The sequence below is a fragment of the Microtus ochrogaster genome, unplaced genomic scaffold, assembly GCF_000317375.1.
Source record: "Microtus ochrogaster isolate Prairie Vole_2 unplaced genomic scaffold, MicOch1.0 UNK3, whole genome shotgun sequence".
NCBI classification, from domain to species: domain Eukaryota; kingdom Metazoa; phylum Chordata; class Mammalia; order Rodentia; family Cricetidae; genus Microtus; species Microtus ochrogaster.
In genome coordinates, this window is record NW_004949101.1 from 6,706,598 (window position 1) to 6,729,021 (window position 22,424).

The 22,424-nt window shown below is 41.2% G+C and overlaps 1 protein-coding gene across 1 annotated transcript in view; it reads right to left on the reverse strand.

Moving 5' to 3' along the window:
- The window catches only part of Macrod2 (MACRO domain containing 2), a 1,889,857-nt gene that overhangs the window by 578,999 nt on the left and 1,288,434 nt on the right, over positions 1-22,424 (reverse strand). Inside the window, exon 7 of the mRNA XM_026788524.1 lies at positions 7,239-7,269. Coding sequence (XP_026644325.1) covers positions 7,239-7,269 — 31 coding nt within the window. The remainder of the gene's footprint in view (positions 1-7,238; positions 7,270-22,424) is intronic.

Sequence of the window (22,424 nt, forward strand, 5' to 3'; positions counted from 1 at the left end):
TCCCTCCCTCCATCCCTCCCTCCCCCTGCTGCCCCCCCATCCAGCTCAGCTTTACCTTAACTAATAAGCTGCATTTTAAAAGGATTCCAAGCTAAATTTTAAAAATAGAACCACTGACTAAAAACAGATTTGACATGAAAATCACTGTCCTGGAGAAATAAACATAGTTGACTTCTCTAAGAACTGTCAAAATTATTTGTGAAATCTCATCTCAAGAGAGTTCAGCTATGTTTATTGAAACTTGCCCTTTAGATATAAGCATGCCCAAGAAACAAGGTGAATGGGTGCCATTCAAAACATGGTAAGAAAATATGTAGCTATACAGAAATTTGAAATGAATTTCTGTTTGATTACTTGAAATATACAACCCATATTCTCACAAGATAAAACCATGCCTTATAGCTTTGTGAATAGTGTCCTTCCGCTCCTCCTCTTCTTCAGTTTGGAACATGAGATTCTGGCTAGTGGTGCAATCATTCAGGGTGGTTAGACCTCTATGGAGACACCCTTATAGACATACCTAGGGATGTGTTGTTTAGATGATTTGCAATCTACTCAAGTTGAAAGGGAAGACTGATCATTGTCACTGCTAGCACAGGGATGTAGCCATTTTCGCACTGCTACATCAAAGAGCAAGTTTAGTGAAAACTGGACAGTTCTTAAATTCTCCTGAGAATATCTCTAGGGTGTTGGTTTTTGGTAATGCTCTAGTTTTCAGTGAAAGATATACCCAGACTTACTGTGAAATTTGCAGAGTTTGCAGTTTGCTAGTATAGTTTTACTGGATTCCTAAAAGTCTTAATAATTCAATATTTTTCTAGAAGTAGCCCTTTTTCAAACATAATAATAAGTAGCAGCATCTAAGAAAGGGTTGGTTTGGAACTTATGGCTTCCTTTTAAGTCCTGGTCAGATTTTTACCTTGGCAAAATTACAATGGAACACATGCCTAAACTTTAGAAGGAATATAAATAAGCAGACAAATAAATAAATAGGATGCAACTCTAATCACCTTCGAGGTATTGATCATTAAGTTCTGTTGAAACTGCACACCCCCCGAGATGACCCAGCTTCCCACCATGTCCCCAGTACCCATGGAACGAAGCTTCCAGGGCTTTCACATTGTTCTGTGGAGCTCCTTAAAGAGCTCTGCCCATGCATACTTACTGCCTTTCTGTACAGGGTGAACTAGCAAAAACCTTTGTCAGATACTTGAGAGTGTTTTCTAACACAAGGCTAGCCCTTTGCTTTAGGTTTCTTCGATGTTTTTTAACTTTTGAGACCCACGTTCCTTAGAGAACACAAAGAAAGAGCTTTAGCATTTAATATGTATGTAAACATGAGTGTGTTTGAGTACATTGGCTGAAATGTTCTGTTCAAATCCAAAGGCTTCAGAGGGTTAGAAGCAGTTTCCTACCTGGGATTTTGCTGTCTCAAGCTAGTTCTCTCTGCTGCCTCATGATGGTCAACTCATAGAATCACATTCAAATGTGATATAATTGAGCTGGGTTTGGCAGCATCAACATGTTTTCTCAGGAGAGGTAAGCTACACTGACTCTACCGTCACTTGCTTTGTGGAGCAGTGGTTAACTCAAGGATTGCCAAGAGTGATAATACTGTCTCTAGTGGATATACCTTGACAATGATAAAAATTCAGAAGGCAGATTTTTATGAAAGGGAGACAAATTATTATTAGACCACCTGAAAGTTTTCAAAGCAAATGGAAATATCAAAGGGAAGAGGGGAGGAAAAAGAACAAGAAGGGGGAAGGTTGCAGAGATGAAAGCAAGGGCACATATTTTTGTCATTTCTTTCCGCTGGTTCCCAAATGCATTACCAGACAGGGCTATTCTTTCCAGAAAGCTCAGAACTATACAGCAGTAGTAGTCACACCTCCTCCCACCTGCCAGCCTTGAAAGGGCAAAGAGGCAGCCATGTCCCCAACATGGTCACTGTGGAGTAGCCTCATCTCCTTTAGATGCATGCCTGTCAATCTGACAGCTGTCCAGATTATATATATACCATACACAGAAAGCTACATCACTTTCCTTTGGCTTATTAGGAGCAGAAGGATGAACCTAGATGTCAATGATGGGCTCAGCTAGAAAGTTTGGACCAGCGATATTGAGTAAGGGGTTTTGAATAAACTAGACATTTGTACCACACTCTAAGCAGGTACGATGAGTACATGCTAGAGCTGCTTCGGCTAAGCTATGTTGTATTGACAGTGCTCTCTGTTTCCAGCCAGTAACTCATTGTCTAAAATTTCTCTCTAAAAATACGCCATCGTATACAAGAACACTTCAGATGTTTTCCTTTTCCTCCTGAGAGACTATTTACTCAATTTCCAAGTACTCGATGGACATTTCTGCCTGGATTTTGTATCAGTTAACTCTAGCAACTATCATAAAGCAGATTGAAACTGTTTTCTGCCATTTGCTTCTAGTAAAAATTCCTTTGCTCTGTATCATGTCTGGTCTTTTCTTTTTTCCTTTTATAACACTTATTAGCACCAGAGTGTCTGAATGGGGCTTAGAGGGCAGAATACACGCATCTGGTCTGAAAAGTCCATCAGAGAAGTTCAGAATTGTCCCTCCGAGACTAATGTGGAGGTCAGTTCAAATGTTTAACAGGGATCGGGAGGGTTAGCCTCACCTGGATCTATTTTTCTCATAGTAGCACTGGCTTTTCTTTGGTGCCCTCTTAAAGGAGGCTTTCCATCCTGAGAGGAAGCAGGACGTCTGGGGCCCTGGGCAGCTATGCTGAAAATATTATGCAGGGGCAGTCAGTAAGACGGTGCTGACAGGCCCTGTGGTAAAGTCCAGTTTCTCCTCCCAGGAAACTTCAAAAGAGGTAGGGTCTGCTCTAACCATGTCTCTTCCTTAAATAAGGTTGAATTATAGGGTGGGATGTTGTCCTCAGCTGATTCTGGGGTACTCCAGAGTCTGCCTCCCCAAGGCAAAGATGTAGGGAAAAGGATGGGAGTAGGGTGGCTTATGCTGGGGCCACTTGGCCCTGAGTGCTGGGTTATTCATGTCCAATTTGCACCCTTGGAATATGGTCATCCTTTTGACTCTCTGTCCGATGAGAATGCTCGATATGTTACAGGGGCACTAAGGTGTCTTGGGCCTTAACAAAACATTTTCAAACCTGCATCCCTGATATTTGAAATTGAGAAAGTAGGATGGCAGCTCCTTTTCAGACCATGACTCTATAAAGTAATGATACAGTCAAAGCAAGTGAGCGACTGATAAGTGACAGCTTCTGGAGAAGCCCGGGAGTGAGGCATCTCAGAAGTCACAATATGCTAGCTCCCTGGCTAGTATGTTCCCCACCAATCACAGTCCTAGGAGCTATAACAGGACCACAGAGGGTTTCTGCTTAAGTGAAATGCCCTGTTCAATAGGGCACTCAAATGAGCAAGTTCTGTGGCATCATTTGATCTGCCATGCCCACAAACACCAGTTCCAGTTTGAAAATGCTTTTTGCAACAGTTTCTTTTCTCTAAACTAGCGTTGTTTGCCCTCTAAGATAATACTGCTTGGGCAGGTAAACTACACATAATCACAGATTATTAAATATTTCCAAAAGTGATGAGAAATGATTTTGAAGATTTTGGCCATAAATATGCTTGAGGTCATGAATATATACAGCCTGATTTGAGCATTGTATAATGTGTCCATATACCAACAAAACCAAACATTCCATAAAATCGGGTGAATATGTATAATGTTTATGTCTTACATATTAGGGGAAAATTAAAAAAAGAAAATGACAACTGATTAGCTTTCTCTGCCTGTTCCTTTGCCAATCAAAATGTTACTTTTCTATATCTGCAGTAAAGCAACAATTTGTGTGACATTATTACCCTCAACAACAACAAATACTTGCTGATCAATGGACATAGGGCTCCTCCGTTGGGGATGGGGTATGCATAGTTATGCTCCAGAATACTGTGGTTCTTGAAGAAGCCTGCATGTTAAGAGGTCCAGCTGAGTGGTACAGCACCTGCCTAGAAAGTGCAAGACTCCCTGGTTTTGACACTGCACAACACGAAATAATAATGATGACAATAATAACCCAAACCTCTGTGAGTGCAAAGCTTATTCAGAATACTGTGTGGAATACACAAAGAAGCATTTATCAGTCACGTTCAAATGCTCAAAAGTTTCAGGAGGTGCAATGATCTTTGAGAGATGGACTCTCAAGGCTTCTTGGAGATGGAAGTGCAACCTGCTCAGATATGCATAGTATGATTCTTCTTGGATTGCTTAGAAAGCAAAGATGGAGATATGCAGATAACTTAAAACTTTGTCGTGTGTGTGTGTGTGTGTGTGTGTGTTTATGTGTGTGTGTGATAAAAGAGTGTATTATAGGAAAGATGGACGGATAATTGGACCTTGTTATTCATATGTTCTCAGATTTGTGTTGCAGCGGGTGTGTCAGGATAGATGAATGCCAATTGATGGTCTGAAACAAAAACAATTGGTCCTGAGAAATGTTTCATCAAAATGACTTTCCTGGCAAAAATAAATTAATTAATTACTTAAATAAAAACTGTTCAAGTTGGGCATGCTGCTATATACCTGTAACCCCCAGTACTCAGGAGGCTGGGACAGCAAGATCACAAGTTCAAGTACATTGCCTCAAACAATGAAAAGCCAAACGAAGCTGCTGCAAACTAAATTCTTCTTTTGAGCATGTGAAATCATACAAATCTGAGTACACTACTCCACATCCTCTCAGACAGGGTTTGGTTTTTTTTTTTCCTCTCTTTTTGAAAGCATGATAGCTTCAGGGAATATAAATAGAAAATGCCCATTGTTCCAAGGAGAGAGAGTGAAGATGAACTCGCAAGTAATGGAATGCCGTCCAAGGCTCCTGAGCAGATGGGAAGCGCGCAGCAAGTGGCCACACAGAAAAATTAATCTAGCACGGCTTGGAGTGTGGAGTAAGAAAGGCAGGAAATAGAACCTAAGATTATTCTCAACATTTGCTCAAGATCAACCTCACCAGGAACTGCAATTTTCAGTCTTTGCTTGTTTTTAATTGATTTTTCCTTTCCAGCCAAAGACTACATTCTTTAAATGTATGAGTAAATCAGCCTCCCAGAAACCAAGGTAAAAGCAAAACTAAAGCAGCTAATTAAGGAAGAGGTGCTACCAGACTCTGAATCAGAATAAGAAAACAACCACTCAGCAATATATGTGTCCTCTGCCAAAGGATCCAGGGCTAATCTGAGAGCGTTGGCTTCATGAGGGAACTGGGTGTCACCTTCAAACTGCCCAGTGTAGAATGGGCAATGAAATACAGCATCTTAGAGTTGTCTACCAGTTAGTGAAATAGATGCCATGGATTATAACTGAACATGGCCCCTGACTGTCATGGGTTTCATCCTCTTTCATAAATTTTCCCAAACTAAGAGAATCAAGATGAGAAGCCAGCCGCTATGTGAGTATTGTAGTCTTTGACCTAGCATTGTGGAAATGGATATACTTTCATGGCATCAATGGCAATGACTAGCTCTCATTGTCAGCTTGACTGGGTTTCAATCACCTAGGAGATCTACCTCTCTATGTGTCTGTAAGGGGTTTCATAGATGCTAAATTAAGATGGAAAGTCCCACCCTGAACATACACAGCACTGCCCCATGGGCTGGGGTCCTAGACTGGAAAAGAGGAGGATGCCAGCTAAGAAGCTTTCACCTTTCACACTCACTTCATGACTACGCAGACAATCTGGCCAGCTCATTTATGTTTCACTACCAAGTCTTCCCTGCATGAGGGACTGTACCCTTGAGCCAAAAGCCAAAACAACCCCCTTTCTTCCTTAAGCTGTTTTTTCAGGCATTTCCTCACAGTGATTAGAAAAGTAAATATGCTCAGGCCTTCAGTGAGTTAATGTAAGTCCTGTCTTCACTATGCCTTCTCCTCCCAAGGGAAGACTGAGGCAGCTCTTAGATTCTCCTCCACATCCCCTCCCCAAGAGGGATTCTTACTCTTCTGGAAAAAACGGTGACCGGGATCTACTTTAGGTGAGACTTTGTATCCCTGTCTATTTTGGGGTCTATTTTAATAGTCTCTCCTTATCTTTCTTTACTTTTCTATTTTTCCTTCTAGTTCCTTCCCTGTATACAGCATATCCTAAGATAATTCTTTGCACATTACTATAATATTTTCAGAATCAAAAGCCGTCCATGGCTTGGCATGATAATAGACAAAGAGCCCAATGTGGTGATTTAGGCAGTCCTATGTTTGTTCGTTGTTGAAGAAAATCAGGATCGTGATGGAGGAACATTCTTACAAGGAGAACCATGTCTGCAGTGTTAGCTGCTTAGACTCCTCACACTGAAGGTTACGATCGGGCATGTTACCGCCTCCACACAATGTTTCTCTCGTGCAAATAGTTAAGATTTTTAACAGGACCTTTGTGAGGAAGAAGCAGCATAAAGAATATGGACCAACGTCTTAGGAGGGTCCAGTCCTCACCTGTCGATTCCTACAGCATGAACTCACGATTTGTACAGAGCAGTCCGAAGAGGATGAAGTCCACCTTAAATGTCTAGATGTATGACCAAGGAGGAAGTCTACCTTAAATGTCTAGATGTATGACCAAGTCTTTGGCCTCTTCATTTTATTTGGTGGGACATTTTTCATTTTATTCTCCTCAAGGCCTTTAAAGAAATACCGGGTTAAGAAAAAGTCCATCTTTCACTACTTAAAACAACTCATGTATATCAGAAAAAAATTCAGGTTATTAAAATAATTTTTGTTTTTATTAACGGTTACTTCTTTGTATAACTTAAAGGTTTAATATATATGTTTGTGTTTGTGCATTTTAATTTTTTGTAAGCCACACTAAAACAAAGATGCTAGACTTTATGTACACAATACATTTTATGAGAGGAAAAATTTGACTATAATAGAGAAAACAATTTTAGAAGTCAATCTTGCCAGTACATTTTTTTTTTTTTGTATATGTAACAAAAGACGTGGAGACACCATGTGTCAAATCATTTCATCTGGATGTTCAATGCAACCAAATTCAAGACCACAAACCAATCTGAACAACCCTCTGGGCTCCTTAGTGGGACTTGACCTACATTTCAGCCTCTCTAAATCACAGAAAAATATATTCATAGCATTTTGTAGTTTTCCGGTTAACCATTCCCTACCCCTGCCCACCAGCTTAACAACCAAAACAAACGATCACAAACGCCATCAAATGCTAAACCACTCACCGTAAATGCCTGTTGAGATGCAGGGAAATGCCTGTGAATAAACCAGAAAAACAGCAGTTAGTGTTAAGAGAGTGGCTGGGCTCGGCATCATCTCTTTAGACATCTAGTTTGCTTGACAATTGGATTGTTTCCATTTATGAAGTTGCACTCAGAGCTGTGAGTTCAAGCACTTAGATGAACTCACAAGACCCAGCCGTTAAATTTTCAGGCATCTCCTAAGACAATTGTTCAGCCATTATTATTAAGAAATTACAAAAATCGTCCCGGCAGTGGTGGCGCATGCCTTTAAACCCAGCACTTGGGAGGCAGAGGCAGAGGCCGGAGGATCTCTGTGAGTTTGAGGCCATCCCGGGTCTACAAAAGCTAGTTTCAGGACAGTCTCCAAAGCAACACAGAGAAACCCTGTCTCGAAAAACAAAAAGAAAAAAGAAAAAGAAAAAGAAAAAAATTAACAAAAATCTTGTGGTACATGACTGTAAACCCTGCCCTCAGAGGGCAGAAACAGCTCAATCTCTGTGAGTTTGAGGCTAGCCACAGCTACATAATTAGTTCTAAACTAGCTAAGACTACATTGTGAATCCCCGTCTTAAACAAAGAAAGAAGCAAAATGCAAACAATAATGAAATAGATAACACCCAAGCAAAGACAATTTAATGACCAAAACTGATCCTTTGCCATCGCTTTGCACCATTTCTCTATTGTGTTTTTCCTGATTCTTTACATCTCTCACGTGTGTATGATGGAGGCATCACACGGCAGTAGCTGCTCAACAAGCGGCTTCTTTTGCCTCTGTGCTATGATCCTCCATTGGTGTTATGAAATTTGGATATCCCAGGCAACAATCATCAACCATGTCATGGTACAACTGTAACCACAGCCTTGGCGCAAGCACACATTTTCAGTAAAATTCATAAAAATTCATTTAGTGAAAATCAAGTAGCTACTTCGATTTTATAAGAATGTTGCATATTTTGTTCTCATATGCAAATTACACATCAGGAACATTTACTCTAAACTTATAAAGTGCATATACTTTTGCTGGGGGAAACAGTACTAAACTCTTACTGACATGTAACAGCTCATACCATGTTGTGCTGATGAACAGTAAAGATTCTCACTTCAAAAATGAATGCAGTACATTTTTCCTTTTGAGGAGGTTTTCTAGCTGTGGAATGTGACCCAGGTGTGGATATACTTCTGGGTAAGTTATTCAGGTCTTTCTGATCTTTGTGATTTTCCACCATAAAAGACTTATGACTTAGCCAACTAACTAGAACCAGTAAGGTCGTGAATCTTCAAGGAGAACCTACCCCTTCCACTTTACTAGACCAGCATAATCTTAACTGCATTGGAAACTTAACTTTTACACAGAGATAAGTGTGGCTCTCACTCTCATCAAAGAGACTTCTCTTTGCAGCAAACAGAGACTACCACAAAAAAACCACAGCTGGCAGCAATGGGGGGTGTGTGTGTGGGGGGGGTGTGCCTTTAATCCCAGAGCTCTGGAGTCAGAGGCAGGTGGATCTCTGTGAGTTCAAGGCCAGTCTGGTCTACGGAGTGAAGATCAGGAAAGTCAAGACTACACAGAGAAATCCTGTCTCAAAAAGACAAAACTTTGGAGGTGAGCTTTGAGCTTTTAAAAGCTATCAGAGATGAAGAACTCTTGGCTCCTTCTTCAGCAACATGTCTGCCTGCATGCTGCCACGCTTCTTATCATGACTATAATGGACTAAACCTCTGAAACTGTAACCCAGCCCCAGTTAAATGCTTTCCTTTCTAAGAGTTGCTGTGGTCATGGTGTCTCTTCACAGCAATACGAATCTCCTGCAACACTAAGACAGATCCCACTAAGAACGGTAGTAAATGGAAAACATCAAATCTACTCAGTAATATATTTGGAGGTTTCTTGTTTCATAATGCTTTACTGAGCATTATTTTTTCTCTCTTTTTTTCCCTTATAGGTCCTTTGAGCATATATTATGGTGTCTGGTGTTTTTTTTTTTACTTAATTTCTCTGTGTATGAATATGCATGTCTTTCTATATATTTCTCACATTTTTCTTTGACTATTTTTGTAGTTTGCTTGCTTTGTCTTATTCCTATTTCTTTGGTTTTTTATGTTATCTCAATTAATTTATATTATTTTACTAAAAGTACTAGCTCTTGTGCTTTCTCTTTTCTTGTGTCTCCAACTTGGAACAGTCAATACACTAGGGGGTGTGTTTTGAGCTTGCAGGGGAAAGGAGACACAACAATTATTTCCACACACAGGTACTTTCTACCCCACACTTGCTCCTTTCACTTCATGCCTGGAGCAGTTCACTTAAGTTTTCTGAGGGTCAGTTTCCTCATGAGCAAAAGGAAACTTTGATGCCAGCCTCCAAACTTTTACTGGAATAGTAAGAAGAAAAAGAAAAGCAATATTGTCAAAGAAGCTACATCTCCATTAACTAATGACTCCAAGAGAGGATACAGTGATGTCTAGCAGGTTGTTTCAAAGGACTTACTGTCCTGGAGCAGACTGTTCTTGCTGAAACACTATTGATGCTTTGGATCATACGATGATTTTTTTTTCTTGGAGGCTGTCCTATGCATACTTGGAGTGTCCCTGGACACATCCCTCTAGATGACAGGGGCCCTTTTCTCGTCATGACAGTAAATGCTTATACGGTTAAATGTTCCTTAAGGGACAAATCAGTCATCTCTGAGGACCACTGCTTTCAGAAGACAGCCTTCCATGAATAGACTTTTCAGGGACTGTCTCAGCTACAGAACGACATCTCACTCAGAACCTTGACCCTCCCGGGGCAACCCGCACCAGCAACAGATCTATGACTTGTACAGAGGCCTGGTCATCTTGGCTTCCTCGAAGTCATAATGAAGGGCCTTTCTTGCCTCAAGCTCTGCTCGGGGTTACCAGGGCCTGGCACTGGGCCTGATTCCCACTTCATCTTCTCCTCTTGTCTACTGCAGCTTCTTTCCTCTCTCTTGCCCAGATGCCAATCCTGAAATATTTGTTAATAGACATCTGGCACACTCAGCGCGTCTCAGGGTCTGCTTCCTGGGGAATTCATCTGAACTAACTGCCCTCCACTTCACTCTCAAGTCCAGTTACCTGAATCGTTTCCCCAGATCTAGCAGAAGAAAGAATGCACTGAGCGGGGGGGGGGGGGGTTAGGGGGGGCAACTGTTATTTGCCAGAACTCCAGTCTTCTCTTGGAATCAATCATGCAACTGCACAGCTGGGTCTAAATGTATGAAATGCCTTGTCTGTTTTAACAAGGAAAAATAACTTCATCTGAAAATGACATTGCTGCCTTAAATGTGAAGGGAAATGGTGATGTCATGGGGGATGACTTTGGTGATATTATTGTGTTAGCTCAAGAGGCAATGATGAAGCCGAGATGGAAGTACAATGGCATGCAAAATTTATTTTACAGAAAATAACTTTGAATATAATTCATTAAACCAAATTCCCACCAGTAACCACTCTTTATTGAGAGGGATGAGAAAGAAGGGGGAACGGGAGAAGGAGAAAGAGAGAGGGGGAGAGATCAGCAAAGGGATTATTGTAGCACACATAGGGTCTGGATTCTTTGCCATAATAAATTTTCCATGTGGACATCAGAACTGAGAAGTTTTAGGTGTCTTTATTTCAAAGTTGCATTTAATATAACACCTCCCTCAGAACTCTTCTCTCAGAGAGAGATGTGAGATTGTATCCAGACCCAAGCCAATTATCTCAGTTTGTTTGAAGTACATTTAACACAGTGGTCACTTACAGACTTTGAGAAATGACATCAGTAGCCCAATTTGTAAGCCTCTAGAATCTCCTAACAGCAAACTGAGAGATAAAGGTCTCTGTGCTAATAGAGTCTGATCACAGAGCCTTCAGAAACCTGATTCGTAATCTCCTCCACACTCCACTTCTACCTGATTCCTTATGTTCCCATTCCCACCAGCCCTCAAGTCCACTCACAAAAATCAGCCATATAACCTTCGACCTATAGTCTGTCTGGTTTAGGGTATGTGCTAGCATAAGGGTGACACAGAGACTGTGGCAATGACCAAACAATGACTGGCCCAACCTGAGATCTATGCCATTAGAGTGAGCCCACCCCTGACACTGCCTGGAACACCAGGACACAGAGGCTGGATGACCCAGAGACCTAGGATGGAATCAAACACAACTGGAGGAAAAAGAAATGTCAAGGTAATGATATCTAAGGATATTCTGCTATACTCATAGATTGGTGCCTTGACCTAATTGTCATCAGAAAGGCTTCAACAAGCAGCTGGTGGAAACAGATGCAGAGACCCACAACCAAATATTAGGCTGAGCTTGGGGAATCCTGCTAGATAGAAGGAGGAAGGATTGTAGGACCCAGAAGGGTCAAGGACATCTCAAGAAAACTAATAGAATCAACTAACCTGGCCTCATGGTGGGGGGGGGGGTTGACAGAGACTAAACCAACAACCAGAAACCTACATGGACTGATCTAGGCCCTATGCATGTATTTGACAGTTACGTAGCTTGGTCTTCTTGTGATACTTCTAACAATGGGAGCAGAGACTGTCTCTTACTCTTGCTGACTTTTGGGTCTCTACTTTTCTTACTGGGTCACCTTACCCAACCTTATTACATGGGGAGGTGCTTAGTCTTACTACAACTTAATGTGTTGTGGTTTGTCAATATCCATGGGAGGCCTGCCCCTTTCTGAAGAGAAATGGAGGAGTGGATGTGATGAGGGCCAGAGTGGAAGTGGGAGTGAGGAGCTCGGAGGAAAGAAGGGTGGGGAAACTTTGGCAGGGATATAAAATAAGCAAATTAAATAAAAAGAAAGAAACCTACTTGTAGGGATAAGCCCAGCCCATTAGGGGGCATGTAAGTCTATTTCCCCAATTAAGCTGTATATATTATTACAATCTGTCTACATTCATTTACGCCGATACACCTACTTTGTGGCATTTGCCTTTCAGCTAAGTTTTCCCAAGCCAGAATATGTTTGCTCCCTTAAGAGGAAAACAATCAACCCATAACTTGGCACGGAGACAGGACCCTTCCTTTCTGAAGCTATGGAACAGAACAACTGAAACCACTTCCTTAATCAACAGGTTGGTTTGACACACTTACAAAAGCACCAGAATCGGTAAGTCTATAGATTGTGGCTCTCATGCTCTACTGCATCTGCCCCCAATTTGTCACCTTCTATCTCACTAGCTGGAGTGATGTGGGATTCCCCTCTGAAGGCTATGAATGTGTTTTATTACCATTTATTATTAAAGAAGCTGTTTTGGCCAATGGCTGAGTAGAGTAAAGTCAGGCGGGAAACCTGAACAAAGACATAGAGAGAAAGTAGGCGGAGTCAGAGAGCACCATAGCTGCTGAAGTAGAAAGACACTAGCCGCCAGCCAGAACTTACTGGTAGGCCACAGCTTTGTGGTGACAAACAGATTAAATAAAAATGGGTTAATTTAAGATGTACGAGCTAGCTAAAAATATCTCTAAGCTATTGTCCAAATAGCATTATAACGAATATAGTTTCTGTGTGATTATTCGGGTCTGGGAGGCCAGGAAACGAATGAGCAGTCTCCAGCTACTCTGGTGGGCAAAAACAGGAGCCCTCAGTCTCCCCACTTGACCCTGGCATGACTTCTGATCGCTGCCTGAGAACCCTTGTACTCACTACTTGATTTTGATTTTCAAGCACTGATCCTTGAAAATAATGGAAAGAGTTTTTCCCTCATACGTATTCATGGTCAAATCACTCATTCTTGGACGGCAGCTTTGCATTCTGACAGTCCTCACCCAGTCTCATTTCCAAGGGAAGGTGTCCACTGGCTTAAGGAAGTAGCACAGGGCACTGCTTAGCTACAAAGACGAACAGATGGAGCAGTTCTAGTATCAGTGACCGGTTGGTATAAATTAGCTACAAAATGTTCCCAACCTTGGAGATCTTTCAATTTCTGAGCCAACACACATATTTTATAGTTCATTCAAGTTTGGGTAGATTTCTCATTATTTGCAAACAAAAAAAAAATAACACTACATGACACACCTTCTGTTTAACTGTTTTTAATTATGGATTACATTGGGCTGAATTGAGGAAGCTGTCACTTGCGGGAAACATTGTTTTGCTTCTCTCTGTACTACTAAGAAAAAGTGTTGTAGGTTAAAATATAGTGCTTGCTTATCGTTTAGAATTTTGCCAAAATTGGTATGTTTAATTTATTTGCATAATTCTTACCAGTAGATCTCTATAGCAGGCATGAATAACCCTTTGATATCAGCCTCGTACTGTCATCTACAAAGTTCATGTCTGAGAATTGTGAAATATGTGACCCTGGGACCACATTCTGGGCACAACTGCTAAACATGATTTTTTTAAAAAAGGAGAAAATGATCATTTCCTAAAATTGTTTCATATTGAGAGAGTAATAATTCTGAACTGCTACTTTAATCTGTCATATGCAGTAGCAGTTTTTCAAACTACTATTTCTGCCCTGTCCAGAACAGTACTCATTCAATACCTAACAAGCCCTCTGCTCTAGCTTCTTCCTAGCCTCTACCACTACTTTTAATATTTGCAGCTAGTCCCTTTGCTAATGCTATGGTGTCCACAAAGGCCTTCAGACAGAAATTAAGACATATGTAGCCCTTCAAAGGACCACCCATTGATTAATCAACCAAAAGTCAGGGGATTACAGGTGTCTAGTAAATCCAAAAGGAATGACAGACAACCAAGTATTCCAACGAACAGACAGAAACTTTTTAAACAACTATTGCTTATTGTAAAATATCCAAAGTACAAGAGGAATGCTATTGAAGAAATTAGAGTATGAACAACTGTATCTTAAACACAGTGGAATCCAGAGGACAATTCTGTATCCTTAGTTGTGCCATTATTTCCTCATCTAGGAGGCAGAGGACTTTGGAATATCTATTTGACATGAATAGTGTCAATCCAACTCAGCATGTGACCCTCTAAAGCTTACTATGAGTTTCTACAATACTCTCTGAATATTTTTGGCCAACTCTATCATGTAATACATTTTGAGGTACCAAAACACTTGAACCTTGCCTTTTAAAATCTATGATCTGTATGGTAGTAGGATCAACATGACCTTCATTGTTGTTTCCAAGTCTTTTCCTTCCTCCTAGTCATACCCTTTACTGTATGATTTCCCCACTTCTTCTGCAATGGATGGGATGCTTGTTCTCACCCATCCCTCACCTCCAAATTCATACACTCAAGTCTAGACTCTACTCTCTTGATGTTTGGAGGTGGACAAAATCATGATGCAGAACCTTCATGAGTGAAATGAGTACCCTAGTTAGACACTATGGATATAGCTGGTTTTGCCCTTCACTATGTGAGGACACAGAAGAAAATTGCTGTCTGTATCATTTATAAACAAAACTGAGTAGCACCCTACCTCAGATACATCAATCATGCAATATGTAATTATTTATTGTAGTACCCCCCAAGTGACTAAGAGATTCTACTGGAGTTGTACTCAGTCAGGTCTGAATGTTTATGCCAACTTCCAATTCATTTATTGAAATCTAAATGCACCGTGAGAGAATTTGAAGTTCAAACTGGCAGCTTTGAGAGGTGATTAGGTCAAGGGGTGAAGCCCTAATAAATGTTCAGAGAAGGAACATGAAAGGGATGAACTCTTTCTGCCCAGTAAAATAAGTTAATAAATAAGGCTATGTACTAATAAAGAGACTCTCACCTAGACACCAAACTATCAATACCTTGATGTTTAACGTCCTAGCCTCCGAAACTGTGACAACTAATATGTGTTGTTTAAGTCCTGTAGCCTATGGTATTTGTTACAGTTGTATGTTTTAATAAAGCCAAGGGCAACAGGATTTTCTTCATTCAACTAATGATGGATTGACGATTTACATATGTGACTTAATTTGCCATATGTTAATATTAGACATGATATATGAGTTTAAACTTTTGTATTCTTGACCTTGGAGGAAACTCATGGAGAATATGGCATGTGAAACATATACTTCTCGCTGGCCCAGGAGATCTGAGAAAAAAACCAAAAAGAGTAACAGAATTCATTTTTGGCTCAGTTGTAACCACAGCCAACCTTTGAGTATGTGAGCGAGAAAAAAAATGCTCCCTGGTGAAAGTTATTGAGTTGAGAAGTGGTTCACCACACAAAACTGTCGAAGCAATGGCAATGATAGACATCTACCCAAACTGTATGTAGTGACAATGTACTGGGACAAGGGATACTGGATACCTATATAAGGTGATTATATTAATTTCCTTTGGAAAACAAAATTACTTAATGTGTCACCTATAGTACTATGTTAACTAAAATATGGAAAGTTAGTAGTTGAGTGAGGGAAACACAGGTACAGTGATGAGAGATTTAAAGTAGGAACCAGAGACTAAGGTCATTCACTACTTGAGTCAGTGGCATGGCCACAAAAATGTCTCAGTTTCCCCATCTTAACAAAGAGTTGAAGAAAATGCCCTATCAAGTTATTCAATTGTATAACGTTATTTTTTAAAGAATTATGAGAGTTACAGCTTGTGCTGGGAGGTAGCAGCATGGCTGTAATAATGAACATAATTTCTCTAATCACTGCAAAATGCTGAGCACTGAGGTCAAAACTCTACGGCTGCTACCTGATTTATTTCACAAAAGGACTGTGATAAAGCAGTCATTGTTTCCTGCTTATAAACAGAGAAACAAATTATGATGGACAATGGCCAATTGTTAGTAAGAAAAACTAAAGAGTTTGTTTATTTTCTTGTATGAAAAGTTACTAATTTTATCTTTTCTTCTGGCTTTAAGGTTTTTTATCTTGGTACCATAAATCTGGAACATTGCTGGAAGCTCACAATGCAAGGGGTTAATCTATTACTATTATTCTACTAAGTGAACTTAGTATCACATTGTCCTCTAAATTTACATCAACACCCACAGATTAGTGGAGCTCTCAGACCTTACCACCTTCCCCTTTTTTGCAAGGGGAAGTGGTTAACCAGCAGGAGAAATTTACAACTAATTCAAATGCAGAGAGTGAGTGTCAGTAACTGCTAGGCCACAAGTAGTAAGTCTGTGTCATACCCCTCCACCCAACGTTCACAGACCTTTTGGGAATGGCAGGTAGAGACATTAGAAAAGCCAGATATCTTAAGAGACTAGCAAGAAAGAGTTCTTTCTGGACATGACTAGACTGCAGCTCTCATGAATTCACAGCAGCTGTGGTTGCTTGCACGAGATATGCAGAAGATCAAGCCAGTCAACATACTAGTATGGAGGCACGAGAGGATCATGAGCACACACTGCTAACTGAAGAACTATTAATAATTGATAGTTTCTGAAGAAAAGTGTTTTCTTTAAGCATGTAACCCGGAAGGTCAGCTATGCTCCAGTGGATAGCCCAACCGTGAGCATATGAGCAGGTCAAATGAGACTCAGTGGATTATTTAAATATATCTAAACATACCTGCATGCATGCATGCATACATACACGGATATACATATGAAATTGGGAGGGATGGGAGTAGAGGAAAGACCTGGAGAGGAGCTAGGTAAGGATTATAATGTATGAGACCTCAAAAAAACAAACAAAAATATTATGTTAAAATATTTCTTAATTACACAAATAACACATGAATATAAGGCTCAAACAATACAGGTGTGGTAGAGAACAATAGATACCTTGTCTGTCAATCATATCCCTGCCTTGTTCTTAATACACTAGCAATCCTCTAAGGCATAACTACCAATAGTATGGTGGGCATCATTCCACCCCATTCATTTGTATTCACAAAGTGTTTTCCTTTCCTTATTTCATCCAATCTCTCTCCACTATACCTTCACTAGAGGCAAAATCATGGCCCGAAGGCCAAAATTCTCATTCCCATCACTCTTTACTGCAGCTTTCCAACTGCTCATGATATTCCAGCCCCATTCCTTCCTCTGATTTTCAAGTTCTCGCAGCATGATCTTGCTTCTGTGCTGTAGGCCTTGATGTCTCTTCTGCCTGGGACTCTTCCTTCTGAGATGTCTCCATGGATTTCTTCCTCGTTCCTCTTAGATCTTTAGTCAAATGTTACCACCCCATAGGCTCTTCCTGCCTTCACCTAAGTCACTATTTGTAGCATGAATAATAGAAACCCACAGTCAGATATTGGGGTTCAACCCAAAACCAGAAAAGCAAAGCAGCCAAGCCACTTGAGAAGTCTTACCTCTACTAAGGCTGGGCGACAGCAGACTAAGCAGACAGAGGTTCTCTCTCCTCCCATTTTATATTCCCTCTAGTGCTGGGATTAAAGGCGCGTGACTCCCTAGGACTGGGATTAAAGGTGTGAGCCACTACCACCTGGATTTGTTTCTTCATTGATCTTGTGTAGCTCAGGGTGGTATTAAACTCACAGAGATCCATCTGCCTCTGTCTCCCAAATCTTGGGATTAAAGGTGTGTGCCACCACTGCCTAACCTCTTGTGACTTGGCTTTGCCCTTCTGATCTTTGGGAAAGTTTTATTTATTAAAACATAAATAAAATATCACTATAACTATCTTTCACATGACCTTCTGTTTACCTCCTAAAACTCCTGTTACCATGGACTCATTGCTTTCATTGACTTCCCAACTTCAATTCTCCATTCCATGTCCCATACTCATTGCCTAGGATATAAGAGCTTATAAAGTCCCCCAGTTTGCTTATTGTTATATAATGATTAGAACTCAAAAAACATTTGTTGAGAATATTAATGAATAAATTATTCTCTTGTATGATATATACAAACATAGTCCCGTGTATTTTCTTATGCAATTTAAAATATACATAATGTTTTGTGTTCTTGGAATACAACGTTTCTATTCTAGGCCTTGAGGACATTTGAATTTTAATGTGTGCTAAATTAGCTCCAGTTTATAATGGCTGCATATGAGACTATATCACGGGATTATTTATCTTCTCTGTACTGCTAAGCATGAGGGTTGTAATTTTTTTCTATATGAAAATAAAGAATCTAGCAACAAATATTCTTAGTGCTTACTGTGCTGTGGTAGGGGGCCACTCCTAACAAAAATTGAAGCCATTTAGCCACTGAGTGAAGAGAAAAATCACATTATCAATTTTGAAAACACTGCAAAAGTCCTTAAATTTGTTGTCATTCTGAAATATATTTAAAAAGTGTGTCAATTCTACTTCTTCCAGCCACATAGGTGACTATCTTAAAAGGATGCTATCCCTTAAATAACAACAACAACAACAAAACAATTACTCTTGTAAATGTCAACACAGTGCACATTGCATTTATAGCTGAGCAATTTGAAGACCACTGTCACTTAGAGGAGAGTGTGAATAGATCACACAGGAAGAGCCAGCCCGACGTTTGGAGTTCACTGGGGGAGCTCATCTAGGCACCATAATTATAAGCAATAACTCGATTCCTTTTTTGTTTTCTTCATTATACCTTTGAAATAGCTGTCATAAAGTCGTTTATCGCCAGCTGCTTTTGTGTTTGTAATGATACAACTCCATGCAGTATAAAACAAACTATTATGTAGCCATGAGTAGCAGCGGTCCCCTTCCAAACTTTATATTATGCAAGAAGACAGCTGGATTAGTTCCACTATGAATTTATTAGGATGCAAAATGATGGAACCAGCCAAGGGAAGAACTTGCTTGCTGCTCAAGCTTGCTCATATGACGGGTGGAAATGCTCTACTGGAAACTCTGCATATGTGAAAATGGGAACGGGTCTCCATAAACCTGCTGAACCGCAAAGAATGTTCGCTCCGTTCCATAATGTTCACTCTGCAAACTCCACATTACAGCAAAGGAAAGCAACAAGCCCAGATAAACCGAACCCTCCCATACAGCCTCCATGCTGAAAGCTCCTACTGAAACAGAATGTCCCCCCCAAACGGTGCCTTTCAAATGACCTTGGCCAATTATAGTTCTGTCCGGATCCTCCTTTTCCCCATGATTAAGTACATATATCAGGCGAATTTTATAACTCTGGCCCCCGGGGGTAAAAAGTGACTGGGGATGCCCTTTGGTAGAGCTGGTGCAGTTCCCGGGGGAAATTGAGATAAGAGTCAATCATTTTAGATCCCCTGAGAAGTAAATTACCCACTTGAGGCTGAAAGGCCAGAGCTCTCAGCCTCTGCCATCCCTAACTGTGCCTTCAGAGAACAATTTCCTGATTGAAGAAGAGGTATAAGACCAGAAGGGTCCTGTGCACACACACAAAAAAATGAAAGGCACATCAAGAGTCCTGGCTGTAAGAACACAGGCCGTTGTGCAGGAGTTCTTGTGCTAGGGTCTTGGAATTATCCTTAGTGTGGCCATAAAGGATACAATCAGTACCTCATTGTTCACATGTGTTTTCTGAACATGCACATGGGTGTGTTCCCTTTCCCACGAGGGCATTTGTGGAGGCTAGAGGTCAAAGTGGGGCTGTGTTTCTCACTGAACCTAGGGCTCATAAATGAAGATAGACTGGCAGCCCCCCAGGTCTCAGTTATCCACTTTTTCAACCCTTGTCATGTCTGGGAATGACATTACAGACACAGTGCCTGCACGTGGGTTCTGGTATATGAACTCGGGTCTCCATGCTGGCACACCAGGCACTAAACCAGTTGAGCCACCTCTCTGGCTCTGGAATACCAGACTTCATCATCCCCATATCTCTATGCGTACTGCTCAGAGTTTGCAGAGGACACACCCAGCACACGAGCATCCATTTTCCATTGCATACAAGAAGCAAGTGTTTCAGAATCAAATTTCCCTCCTCCATCTAGAAGCAGCAAGTTAGTATTTTTGGTCAATGACTCATGGGAGGTCATGTATACACTCCTGGACCCCTTTCTTTATGGGGAGAATGCAAAGTATCACCTGCATTGTCCAGAGGGTGTCAGTAATGGCTGGACAGTGCTTGGGATTTTGTTTTTTCTGATATCTACCATCTTTTTCACACTCAGCCCCCAGAGACCCACAGCAGCTAAGGAAAAAAACCTCAGACACATTCACTGACCCTCTGGCTCAAAATCTAAGCATGGGGTGTTGTAGAATAGAAAGACTAAAATCAAAGGTTGAAGGGAGAAGGGGCCATGCTGGGCAGTCTGGGCCTTGAGAAACACCTGGTTAGATAGAAGAATTCTTTGACAGTGTACATGAGATGTGGAAACACTTTCAGCCACTATTTACCAGGATATTTTGCTGTTTTTTTTTTAATTGCCATTGTTGATATGGTTTAGAGACAGAGTCATATTATGCAGTCCAGGCTGGCCTCAAATTTGTAATTTTCCTGCCTTGGCACTATGAGTGATATAATTCAGCCATGCATTGCCACAGTTCTACTGGATTTTTACCTGAACACAAATCACCAAGAGGCCTAAATGGGAGACTATCGTCCAGAGATCTAGAGTGGGACACAGGGCCACTGCTAGCTCCCAGGGCCCCACTTTGGGAGGCAGGCTCTAATGGGCCCCTCTCCCCCTCACTGAGACATCATATAATTCCATCTTAGGCTGTGTCCCCTGAGAGCCAAGCACTCTCCCCTGGGAGGAGCTGAAATCCTTTTCTGTGTTACTAATTCCTCACCACGGGAACCACATAATTGCAGAGGAGCAGATTGCCAGTTTGCCAACACATATGCAGATTTTGTGCCTGCAGATTTTTGACACCCCTCTCCTGTCCCTTAAAAATGTCATGGGAACTCACCAAGGCCAGCTGGCCTGGGTCTGAAAAAGCCTGGGATAAAACCGGACTCTCTGAACATAGAGGACAATGAGGACTACTGAGAACTCAAGAACAATGGCAATGGGTTTCTGATCCTACTGCACTTACTGGCTTTGTAAGAGCCTAGGCAGTTTTGATGCTCAACTTACTAGACCTGGATGGAGGTGGGGTTCCTTGGACTTCCCACAGGGCAGGGAACCCTGATTGCTTTTCGGGCTGAGGAGGGAGGGGGACTTGATGGGGGGGGAATGGGGGGGCGGTAGTGGGGAAGAGACGGAAATCTTTAATAAATAAATAAATGTAATCCATCATATAAATAAACTAAAAGAACCCACCCCCCCCAAAAAAAATGTCAGCATGTTCCCTCCACCAATTGGGCAACTCTACTTCAGCCCTTCCGCAGTGCCGCGGTGTGAGCAGGAAAACATTACGTAAAGTAAGAGATGGGTTTCCGTGCCCATGCAGTTCTCCAGCCAATTAGATGTGTCAACACCTGACTCCACAGCACACTGACGACGCAGGTGAGATGCCTGACAGTTGCTTCGGCCTCAACTCCAGCATGGCTTGCGAAGAAAGAGGGCTTCAAACAAGCGAGTTGTGATCATGCAGCTTGAGTCAATATGTAAAGGTAATAAATTCCTCTTTTCCTTCGACACAAAGGAAGACATTAGTCAAGCCTAATGCACACTGTATATTTAACAAGGGAATTAATTAGGGGATAATGACTAAGAAAGAGATGTCTAAAAGACGCACTCTAGAGGAACGTTCATATAAAGGCAGGCAAGAAAGGAAGAGGAAAAGGAAATTGATCGTCACCGTCATATTTTTCAAGTTCAAGAATTGCTACCCCGACCCCTAAACGTGGCTGTGCTTTGTGGGCCGTCAGTTGCCGTAAGAGTTTGATCGAACGAGGAAAAAGAACACTATGAGGTCCAGTTAGTCGGTGCAAGGGATCTGCCTGCTCAGGATGAAAGATGTGGCTTATTCCTGCGTGTTTCTTAGTGATCACTGTAGGACTACAGCCAGCATCATCCAGCAACCACATAAAAGGGAGCTTGCAGCTGGCCCTTCACCATGTCCTGGGGGATGAGAAGGGCACTTGCATAGAGACATAAACAGGCCCAGTGTTGAAGAAGCTGGCATGCCAGTAACTCACTAAGAAAGAGGTAAGGATAAGCTCTTTCCCATTCCTAGGGAATAAACTCAGCTGCGTGCCAGATTATAACTCTGGCTGAAAATGTGATGAAGTCATGCATTATCTTCACGGGTAGTGGAAAGGGAAGGATGAAGGGATGGAGAAATTCCTTACTGACAGGTAAACACTTTCAGCCACCACTAGTTCTGCTGGACTTTTATTCTGCTGGAAGTGTAATATAACAAACAGCAGAATTTTATTTTTAATAGAAATATCACAACTGCATATTAATGAAAGCCAAGAATAATAAAGA